Here is a 12,559-nt window from a genome sequence, read left to right as displayed (position 1 = left end):
GGAAACTGGCAAATATTGAGTTAAATGTGCCATTTGGACACCTAGAAGAGCAAGGGTTTTCTCTACCACATCTTATAAGTCATAATTGTTTGTTTAATTTATATACAATTATTATACAGCTAGTTTTTCCATGTTAGCTTTATAAAAATTCCCCAAGAATACTGGCTCAAGATGGAATATTCCAGTCAAAGTGTGGCTGTATGAGAGAAATAGTTCTAAATGACACATTGGTTTCCAAATTATATATATATATATATATATATATATATATATATATATATACACACACACACACATATGTATTTTTATTCAGTTTCAATATCCAGTTTATTATAGTATATACTGGATCATTAGGGGATTCTGGAGCTTTCTGCCTTCATACTACATAGCACAAAGAGAGGTATTCAGTCTCATCTTTGAAGCTCTCCCTTCCCATAGGGTCTCTACCACACCACTTCGCCTTCCACACGTGAGAGCTAACTGGAGCTGGCAGTTGGAGTAACCACATTTTTATAGGCTGTTCTAGAAGCCTCAAAGCCTAGAAAACCCAAAGGAATTGGTTAGTGAGATCATGCAATCACTCTGCAATCACTCCATAGCTCACTGTGCTTTTTAAAAGAGCTAGACTTGTTCCTAGCCCTAATCCTTGGCTACCTCATGAATGTAGAACATATTGAGTAAAATCTCTGGGTAAATACGGAGACCTGAGTCAATGTGAAATTATGACCAACGCAGAGAAAAGGTCACTTGTCACCTCACCACTGGCAGAGCCAGACTGAGGACACTAGACCACAAACTAGGAGCCATGGCAAGTTGACCACAAGAGGAAGGAACAGTCTAGATCCAGGGCTAAGGAGCAGTCACAACTAGGCAAATTATATTTTTTTAACTGGAAAAATATCTACTTTATAAATTGCGCAATGTAATAGTTTTTCAATGAGAATGCAAAACTGCTTGCATTGACAAGTTTGATAAGTTTTATGTATTTTTTATATCCACACTTGTTATTGCCACTAAATGTGCGTTTCTCAAAAATGTTTACATTAAAATTTTTATTGTGCTTTTCCAAGATGCTTTTCTTTGATGTCCATAAATGCTGAAAGGGCTCCCTTAAGAAAAATTTTAAGTATAAGTGATTTTTTCAGTCAGTTTAAAGTATGCAAATCAAGACATTATTTATGGCCATACCACATTTTGTGCTTGAAACTTGTCAGCATCTTATTTTTAGAGTAGTTAAATAAATCAACTATCCATGTCACATTCTAGTCTTTTTTCCAATGAGTATTTGTTACAAATAATTTAATGTATACATTTTTTAAATTATGGCAAATAGAGATATCACATAATGCTTAATAACAGATTGGATATGATTAAACCTATTAACCACTTTTTTTTTTTTTGTCATTTTTTGCTGCCCCACAGCATATGGAGTTCCCAGGCCAGGGATCAGAGCCACAGTCACAACCTAAGCTGCAGCTGCTTCAGTGCAGGATCCATAACCCACTGGCCAGGCTGGGCATCAAACCAGCATCCCAATGGCTCCGAAGATGACCACCGATCCTGTTGCACCACAACAGGAGCTCCCTAACTGTCATTTTTTTGCTTTGTGCTTCTGAGACAAGATTCCTGGAGTCTTGTTCAGAATTTTTAAATATAGGAAATGCAATTGAACCATGTAAAAAATGTATGGTCAGATTTTCTTTTTAAAAGAGAAAGGTTATTTATCCTTCCAATCCATAGCAGAGAAGCTTTCTTTGTCAAAGCCTTTTCCTTAGAAAGTTGACTCACAGTCAACCCACAAAAAAAAGAAACAAAAATATAAAGATATTCTTAGGTGATTGACCAGCTTATCCAAACCCAGTTTTAATAACGAAAGGATCAAATTTAAGATGAAATGTGACCTATTTGGTTTACTTGCATTTATAATTCTCTAGCAAACATCAAATTTCACTGTTACCCTCAGTAATCTTTCTTGAAGTGTTTTCCAGAAGTTGATGTCAATAGTTGGTCTTTGGAAAGACTCCCAGAAGAACATGTAAAATTTACAGCTCACTTCATAGAGTCTACCTAGGTCTTGGCATTGTATGTCTTTGTCATGTACCTTTTATCATTGAAAGTGCAAAAAAATTTCTGAGGTATGTGTAGAATACTATATGATTAGCTTGTTAATAAAAGAGGGTGAGGAAAGTCAAGAAAACAGAACACCTTTAAGCAGCTGGCAAGCATCCTTCAAATCAAAGTAAAAATAATAGTTTGGAGGCAGTATTCATCTTTTTTTATGACTTTAAGACTTAGATCTGCCACAACACATTGATATTTATAGGTTCATTGTTACCTCTAATGTAGCATCTGGGTGCAAAGAAAATACATACTAGCCATTGTATTAATAAAAAAATTCCCAATTTTTAAATCTGAGTTTAATTGATTTGGACAGAATTGATAAAATACTTTTGGACTGTGTTACAGTAGGGAGTGCTAAGGATTTTGTTTCAGGATGGAAGCTAGAACAAGAGGAATTCCTTATTCCTTCTCACTATCAAAGTCTTGTATCTCTCTCTCTTCATACATACATGTGTGTATTCATCCATGAAAATGTAGTATATATGTCTCTCCATAAACATCCATGAAGTTTTCTTTATTTCTCTTCATAAAAAAATTCTTTATCTTTTCTGTTTGTCAAAAAAAAACAAAAGGATGAGACGAATGTATGTTATTCTGACAAAACAATGATTTGAGGATACACTAAAGTGCCCTGGATTGCTTTCATTAGATCCATGGTGTAGACACTATGGTCAAGTCTCTCATAGTAAAATTTAGACAAATTTGCTTACTATTTGGGTGCATATACCACAACAGCATCATTTAGCACATTTTAGGATTATTTTACAGAATGATAACATGACTTACAGAAGAATTATACCAGCTATTTCCAGATAGAATAACTTATTATCTGAGCCTCAGGTACCAGAGAACAGAAAGCATAAATTATGTGAAGAGCAATCTCTACATAAGGAAAGAATATTGTCTGGATATTAGAACATCTGATCTCTCATTCTAGCTTTGCTATTAACTAGCTTGGATATGGAAAAATCAAATGATTTTTGTTTCTTACTTTTCTCCTTCATAAGATGTCCATTTAAACTCCAAAAAAATATATGATAAATCACAATGATTTCAGTCATTTGAATTTTAATACAAAACATATAAAATCAATTCCAAAAATTTATGCATATACTAAAAAATGTTTGTAAGAATGAACTAACTATAGGCCTTCTCTATTTTCTTCTATTAAATGCAGGTACCCAATGTAACCTGAAAATATAGAGCATAACTATTCATTTTGCAAAAGGGAAACTAGAAAAAGACAGCTTCCCACAGAAAATTTATTGACAATAGATGTTCAAAGTTTTTATACATTGAACAAGGTCCCCTTTGTATAAGTAATCAGGGGAGAAATATTTTTAAGTCTTTTTTTTTTCTTTCCATTGCCACCTACACAAAATTCCTGTTAAAGACAGTACTTCTATGAGGAGGTATTCATTGCAGATGTATAGAAGTGTATGGAAACCTAAGTTTACAAGGAAAAAACTCATAGATTATTATTGTACCCAACTGCATAGCCACAGAGATGCTTAATAAAACTGTCTGATGATATAATAAATTCTTGACTAAGTGCCTACAGTTGGCAAATATTTTTCAAGATTCACTGTCCAACAAACTACATTTCCTCATTTTAAATCCTTCATGTCACCTTTTTCACATTCAGTTGAAATTCTGCAAGTAACATAACAGTGAAATGTAAATAAAAGTATCATTAACTACGGACGGATATTCAACTTCAGAAGTTAAAATAAATTTAAGTTTGTATTAGAGTAAAATTATGCTGACAAGGTGTAAATCAAAACTTCCAAAGTGACGGAACTTTTAAATATCCCATCCATTGCTTTCCCTCCAAAGGACAAAGGTAGCAAAAGAGGAAGGTAGCAAAAAAAGGAAACAGGAAGTCCTGTTTCATGGACATATTGACTTAATCGGCTAAGAAGTCCAAATGCTAATACTCCTAATAATCAGCCATTCCTTTTGTGTTTTGGTAACGTGTATCCTCATACAGTGTACATCAAATGGAATTTTTTGATTTACATCAGATACTTCAAAATTTCCATTTTTGAATTCCCCTAGTCTTATGTAAGTAATACACTGTCTGTTTTGCTTGAAATATCTAATATATCCCCCAACATCTAGGGCTCCATGGTGCAAAATGTCATTTTGTCGATCTTCTGTTCCAGTACTCACTTTAATTTTTTTAATAATAACTGGATTTTCAAAAACAACCACAAAGACATCTCCTGTTGAAGGTGGTTTCCCCCAAAAGTATCCATCCACACTACTGTAAGCCTTGCTTGCATCATAATTTTCAAAAACACTCATGTTGGTATACAGACTTGCAGGGGGGTTATCAGGGAGGTCAATTAACTCCTCTTCAAAATCATCATCCTTCAGCTTATTCTCTGTTCCTTTATATGATGAATAATAACCCATGTGCTGAAAGAGAGATGGTTTAAAACGAATCACATTTTTCTGAGCCAACAGGCCCCGGAAATGAGTCAATAGCCAATCACAAGGCATTTCTTGATAAAACATTAATAAAAAATGTGCCAAACGTGGGAGATCATGAGAGTGATAAAGTTTTCCAATATAGCCAAGCTTAGAGAACTCGAGTGTCACCCAGTAAGTTCCTTGTAGGGATGTAATGACTTTCTTGATGGCAGTTAGGAAATTCTTTGAACAGCGAACATCATCTTCAAGCATTACATAATAGTCTGAAATATTGGCACAGAAATTAAGCAAAAAAGCATAATCTACATTTTGCTTGGAACGAAATCTGACTCTATCTTCTGGATCATTATAATTTCTTTTAAGGCCATTCAGGATGGGTAATATTCCTCTGGAGCATGTATGACCATTAATCTTCCTGCAATAATATGGTGGGCAAATTTCTGTGTAATATCTTGAACCATGACCTCACGCCAGGAGGAATTAAAGTCAGCTAGATGAACCACCACTGAAATTTCCTTCAGCTCTTCATAGCTCGACTGCTCAAAAATGGACTTGATTGTCTCAAGTAAATAGTTTCCTTTTTTCCGTCTCACTGATGAAAGTCCAATTGTAAGAAACCCTGAACAAAAGAATGTAGAAGGAAGATCAATTAAATGTGAAATTGGGTTTTGAATAACATAGAAAAGAAAGAAAAAAATGTTCTTTTCCCCTTAGGTCCACTACTCTGTTAAGTAAATCTATATGAATAATTACATACAGAACACTTTGTGATTAAGGTAATACGCTAAATATATAAAACCTATAGTATTTCATACATAATTGATATTTTTCCTATGGAAAAACTGCATCTTAAGCTCAATGACGCATGATCCCTTTCCTGAAATATTTGTTTACGAAATAAGAAATACCGTCTAAAGTGTTCTGCAGCTTAATTTTCTCATATATGCACATATCTAGAGAAGATAGATAGATATTTAAATAACATCCATGCTGGTTTAAAAAACAAAACCCCTGCAGAAGTGTAATGGAATTCATCTAGCTATGGATGACAAACTAGTCTCAAATGAAAAAATTAAGGTAACGCATTTTTTAAATAATCCTTCACTTTTTCATAGAAAACATGCCATATGTTTTCCTTTTCTTTGATCACTGTCATTATCTTGCACCAGAAGAATTCATGACTGGACTTTATACTGTTATTTTGAAATTTATCTAGTTTGTTAATTAGAAGGCAAACAAGATTATAAGCTATATTTGAAAAACTACATTATTGCTCAAAAGTATGATGACTTGTTCCAAGACATGAATCTTACTGTTTTCTTAATTGTGAAACACATTTTGTAATACTTTTGTCTGGTGAAATTTTCATTCGGATACATAAACCTAAACTTAGAAATTTGATATTTTTAGGGAATAAGATAAAATCTTGTGAAATGGCAGTTCACCTCTGAGAAGTGTTCAATGTCTCCTAATTAATGTATTTCACTTTTTAAAGCTCTCATTCTCACCATGACTCAGCACTGAATAAAATTTCAGAACCACCATTTGGGAAATAGGAAAATGTTTATGTTAACCAAAATCACTATTTTAATACAGACGCCTACATAATTTGATTAGCATGACACTGAAAAACCCCCGTCTAAGAAAAATCTGTTTACGAGACTATCAGAGAGGTAGAGATTTACTTGTTTTGTTGAAACACCTGGGCTTGCAATAGTTACGTCTATGGAAAAACTAATGTTATCTGTTACCATTAAACTCTAGACACTGACTCACTAATGCTCAATTAACGGCCAATACTTATAGAACACTTTCTACATAAAAGGGAGGAGTCTGTGTATTTTATCTGTAATATGCATCTTGAATATTAAAAACAGTCTTTTGAGACCCTTTGCACGTATCAACATACCTACTTTATAGATGAGGAAAGTCAGAGAGAGATGAGGTAGTCATGCAAAGTGTGATACCTAGTAAGGAGTGCGGTGCCAAGATTTGAACCACATTGCTCTTACTCTGTTTTATATTGCCTCCTGAGTGTTAAGCAGTTGGTATATGTGCCAATACACATTTGCAAACTGAGCATGGAAGGGAATTAGTGATGTTTGAACAAAGGTGGTGTGACAGATGGAGATAAAAAAAAGAGTGGCAGTCTTTGCAATTAGAAGGAGGTTTAAGAGCAGCAGACATTTGAAATGGAAGAAAGAAAGATCTAAAGAAGGTGGAACTGTTACAATATCCTCAACCTGGTGATAATAAAGGCACTTGCATAAACACTTCTTAACAGAGTACTCAAGTTCTGTGGTCTCCACACAATCTAGTAATACATGGTGTCACTGTATATTGTTGATTCGAAAATTCATACTTTTACACAGATTTTAAAATCAGGTTGTATAATACAGTTGATGGAAGCTTACAATTAAAACCAATAATGCTTCTTCTTGCTTAGTGGTACTGAATTAGATCATGATACTGTCTCTAATCTATAATGTCTTGAAATCCATGAAAAACAGTATGTTACTTCATTGATCCAAAGGGCCTATAGTAAATTGAAGAGTTTCCTCCAAAATTTCACATCTACCTGGAATTTCAGACTGTGACCTTATTTGGAACTAGTCTTTGAAGATATAATTAGTTAAGGATCTTGAGATGAAATCATACGATATTTTGATTGGGCCCTAAGTTAAATGACTAATGGCCTTATAAGAACAGGAGAGAACACAGAGACACAGGGAAGGAGGCCACATGAAGACAGACAGTGGCAGTGACTGCAGTTTTGCTGTCACAAATCAAGCAACACCAAGAATGACCAGAAACGGGAAGGCAAAGAAGGATCCTTCCCTGGATGGAGCGTCTTTCTGCCAAGCTCTTGATTTCAGATTTCTGGCCTCCAGAAACATAAGAGAATCAACTTCTATTCTTTTAAGCCACTTAGTTTGGGATCATTTGTTATAGCATCTTAGGAAACAAAAACAATGACTACTTTCGCTCCTTCAACCTGGTGGCAAGTCAAAGAAACCAAACCAATGTTTGGCAATGTATCACTATGAGAATAGTTATTTTAAAAGCCAACCTATACAATTTCAAGTTAATTGCTTTTTTTCTTAGTCATTCTAAATGGTTCTATAGCAGACTGTTAAAAATTAGGCATTAATTTTTTGTTACTAATAGAATTGGATTGGTGAGTAATTGCAATTTGTGAAGACACACTGAAATATTTGCCAAAGAATATAGTAGCAAAGCAAGTTATTATTTTAAAGCAAGTTATTATTTTAAAGCAAGTTATTATTTTAAAGCAAGTTATTATTTTAAAGCAAAATATTTCATTGTTCTTGATTTTAAAAGTATAAAAGTATACTTACTCTTTCTTTGAAAAGGCATGACAGCTAAGTAGCGATAGGTGACATTGATGGTTCCTGAGAAATTAGATAAATATTTGAAAGTATGCACATAGCGTTCTGGGTTCAGCTGATGGATGGATGTTTCCCTTACAAGCTGTTTGTCTCCTTCCTGGATGCCAAGAAGGAGGCAGAGAAAAACAAACAAATAATAGATGGTCATGGATTAAATAAACTTTCTCCTACACAATCAAAATGGGTTTGAAATATAATATGAGCATTATATAAATCTCAATTACTGGCACTCAAGCTGTAGGTCATTCTTTTTCACCCAAATTCCTACCTAGAGTCTCTGCTCCAGTTTTTGCTCACTAATATTCCACTGTCTATAGTATATTTATAATTGCTTTTCTATAGCATACATTACTAATGGTATTCTCTTTATTTTCTTTAAAAAAAAAACCTCTATATGAAAACTCCCACTGCCCTCATGTTCAATTTCAAATTCTTTAAAATAATTCAAGGATCTTAATATTTGATGCTAGGTAATCTCTTATACAGTTTCATGTAAAGCTAATTCTCATAGATTCCCCAGATTTAAGATTTACTCTTCAAGACCTGTCAAATAAAAGACCACATATTATTTCTAAGATTTTGAAATTTTAGGAATCACTAGGAGGATGCAGCAGTGAACATAATAATTGGATTTTGGATAATTTATTAATCAGAAGTTTTAGTCAGTCACTTATCTAGCCACGGTAATTGAAGGCTGTTGAGAATGGACAGCCACAGTCCTTGCGACATGGCAGGCAGTTTTTTTTTTTTTCCAAATTTTTATTTTTATTTTTGTCTTTTTGCCATTTCTTGGGCCACTCCCGTGGCATATGGAGGTTCCCAGGCTAGGGGTCGAATCAGAGCTGTAGATGCCAGCCTAATCCAGAGCCACAGCAACGCAGGATCCGAGCCGCGTCTGCAACCTACACTACAGCTCACGGCAACGCCGGATCGTTAACCCACCGAGCAAGGGCAGGGATAGAACCTACAACCTCATGGTTCCTCGTCGGATTCGTTAACCACTGCGCCACGACGGGAACTCCCACGTATTTTTAAGATACCTCAATTAGTATGCATTTGTACCAAGTCTTCAAGGAAATGTCTTCAGATCTTGTGCTAGTCTTTTCCATGATGTTTGCTTGTGGCTTGTGGGTGCGGAGGGGCAGGAGGGGCTGTTCTGCTGGAGGGGACGTTTGGTCCTTTTATGTTGAAGACCCTGATTTTCAATTTGATGATGTAATTACATCACTCGATCTTGAGGATGGTTTATATCCAAGAAAATTTGTACACATTCAGCTTAAAATATATCCTATGAACCATGAATTCCCTTTTATCTCCCTTCTTTGAAATAAGATCAGCTGCAGATTTTGATTATCTAATTATCATTTGATCGAGCATCTGTGGGTTATATTTTACTAGCAAAATGATGACTTTTGTATATGGTTTGCCACTCAGTAAAATGTGTTTGAGGGCAAAATCTAATTAGAAAGAAATGTTCCTGTTTTTGGCAAAGTCTCTATTGTGCTGTGTGGGTTATGTGGGTATTTCTACTGTTCGGTACAGGAATGGCAGGTCAGGCATGGGCAAGGCATTACAGAGAAAGTAAAGGCATTGAATAAATTTAGACCTCATATTATTTAGCTGGGGTCAATAAAACTTTAATTAAACTTTGTGGTAAAATATTAGAAAGGATTCAAATACAAATTTTATCTCAATTGCAACTTTTACTAGTTTGTGTCAAATTTAAATGTCAGTGGAAAAGGTGACTAACTCAGACTTTTAAAATTTATGGCCAGGCTGAGATGGGTTTAGGATAAAAACTAAGAATAGTGAAGCCTGATTGGGTTTAATCTGGTCCTTGATAAGATGCATACTGAATATCTTTAATGTATATTCAATTATGTTTATGAACCTATATTTTGTTTTTAATACTATAATTCTAATTTTATATTATCTTGATAATTTCACAAAGAAAAATACTTTAGTCTGAGTTATAATGCATTTGTCATCTGTAAGTTATAGTTTTAAAATACGTGAAATTAAACATTGGAGGCTGGTTTTCATGTGTACTAACTGAATATCCATTGAATTCTAAGTATTTTAAATTCATCATACATAAATCTTTTCATCTTTGCATTTCTGAAAACCTACCAACATCATGAAATTTCAAAATAAACAAATTGAGGATTTCCAAAAGGTAACCAAAGGCTGAGTTTTGCTTCAGCTACTTTAGTAGCAATGTAATATATCCACAATCAATATGGATTAGAAGAAAGATCTACGAAAATCACAGTCATCACAATACTGAATTCATTGTACCATTCTGCTCTTATGCGATATCACATTCTAAAGGAAGTACGGGGTATTGAGTATCTCTTTAAGAATTCTATCCTGAACATGTAAAAATGCAGACCTTTTCTGTGATAAGATAGAGTACATTCATCCTGATTGAAAGATGTTAACAGAATATAAAATGAAATGAAACTTATATGAAAGCACTTTATTAAATTCTCAAGAACAAGCTTCTTTACACTTTTCAGCATAAATAAATAATGCAACTTTCAACTGAATCAGTCTTGTTGGCTGCTTTCCAAAAGCGTCTACCTGAAAGCCAGGCTCTCCCTGGATACCTTTCTTCTGTAGCTACTATGCTGTAGTGTATTTCTCAGTAATAAGACAAAGCTTTATGACAATCATTTTCTAGATGGGAATGCAATTCAGTGGACTAGCTACAGACTAAATGTATACCCTAGTGGGTACTTCGAAGATACTCACGGCAGAGAGGCTAAATTGATTGGGCATTCCGTGTCTCTTCTACTTTGTTTGCCTTGTTATACTATTTATCTCTTACACTAAACTTAGCTTTCTTTCCCACTGAAAGGCACATATGCCCCTAATATGTAAGGAATACACCAAATTGTTATATGCTACGATTTGGGGCTACCGATGGGTTTTCTAGAAAAAAAAAAATAGAGGTTCTAAATAACTCGAGACCTTACTACTATAATTGTTTATCTGATTTCTCTGAACTATAACTATTGTTTCCCCTGAAATAACAAAGACTGAAAAAGAAAAACCTGCTAATGTCTCTGTTCAGAAAATTGCATGCATTACGATATCTTAGAGTTAATAAATGAAATCAAGCCAGATAATTTTAAGAAAAATGAAATAACAGAGCTAAGAGGGTAAAAAAGTGAGAAGTATTAAAAAAGAAACTGCATTATATCCTAGAAGGAGGCTAGTTATTTTCATTGATATTAAATAGTTTTAGAATAAATTTTAATGTAATTTTACATGAATGAATGAAAGAATATTCCAAGTGTTTATACATATTAAGCCTTGGGATAAAATTTAGCTCAAAACACAATTTAGGCAGAAAACATCATCTAGTAAATAGTGAAAAGTTCAATAAATAATTTGCAATATGGGTGGATGCTTGTATTTAACAACCATTTTAACTCACTATTTCTAAGTTAAGTGTTTAAAAATAATATCAACTTTTAAAGCTAAGAAGCAGTCTCTTCTCTGCATCTGGGCTGATTTGCAAATCTGACTAGAAATATGGCTAATATGTCAGGAAAAATCACTGAGAAAGTTATCTTTAGTAAGAGCTAGTTCATTACACTTTTTAATTTGATGGCTAGGATGATGCCTAGATAGGAATGTGTAAACAGAAATAGTATTTGATCTTCCTATGGATATACACTCTATTACTTCTTACATATTTTACAGTTAGCTTGAAGAGCAACACATGATGTTTATTGCATACAATGGTTGCATACAATTGTGAACTGAACACGATATTGAAATTACACTTGGAAGTATCTTATAAATGCATCATCACTGAACACAAGAAGCATCCTGCCAATACCATGTTTTCGGCTCATAAGATGTGATTTACTTCTACCAGTATGCACAGATGCAAGAAATATATTTTTATTACATAAAATTAAATCATTAATCAGAGCTCCTCTAGTTAATTAATGATCTTTATTTCTATCAAGAAAAAAAAATACCTGGATCACATGTGCTTGCCTTATTGTCCTTAAAATTCATAAACCTAGTAATCAGACTAAAAAATCCCAAATGCATATCATTAGTAAGTTTCTCCAGTTTGCTATGTTTACCTAATGATTTGTGGACTGCAAAAAGGCAAAATTCATGCCTAGTCAAAGTCTAAATGGTGGTGACTTCAGCCATTGTGAATTACCTACGAATGGCAGAATGAAGGGTCCACAAGGTTAAGACCTATACCTGAAGGTAAGAGGCCGAGGCAGAGTCGAATCTAGGAATCTGATGGAATTTGACTACCAAACAACAATGGTACAGGAAGCAAAAAACTGTACCAAGAAAGATCATGTGGTTGGCTCATAAGCTATAGAATAGTATCTGGCAAATAGTAGATAGTTGAATTAATAAAATAAAATAAAATATGTTATTAGGAAATGCTCTTTGTAGGTATTGCCAGATTCTCTACAGCTGAGATATTAATTGAAACTTTCATCATGCTTGTATGATAGAAACTACTTTCCAGACCTCTATATATTCAAAAGCTGTGATTTTCTGAAATATGCGAACAGGAATAATTGCATAAAGGTCAGAACTTTCTGAGG

General features: G+C 34.0%; 1 protein-coding gene across 1 annotated transcript in view; it reads right to left on the bottom strand.

The window, feature by feature from the left end:
* MGAT4C (MGAT4 family member C) overlaps positions 1,388-12,559 on the bottom strand; it is a 730,245-nt gene continuing 719,073 nt past the window's right edge. The window contains 3 exon segments of the mRNA NM_001001859.1: positions 1,388-4,931; positions 4,934-5,176; positions 7,917-8,064. Coding sequence (NP_001001859.1) covers positions 4,036-4,931; positions 4,934-5,176; positions 7,917-8,064 — 1,287 coding nt within the window. The 3' untranslated portion in view covers positions 1,388-4,035.

The sequence above is a fragment of the Sus scrofa genome, chromosome 5 (assembly GCF_000003025.6).
Source record: "Sus scrofa isolate TJ Tabasco breed Duroc chromosome 5, Sscrofa11.1, whole genome shotgun sequence".
Lineage (NCBI taxonomy): Eukaryota > Metazoa > Chordata > Mammalia > Artiodactyla > Suidae > Sus > Sus scrofa.
This window is presented reverse-complemented; position numbering and strand designations above follow the sequence as displayed.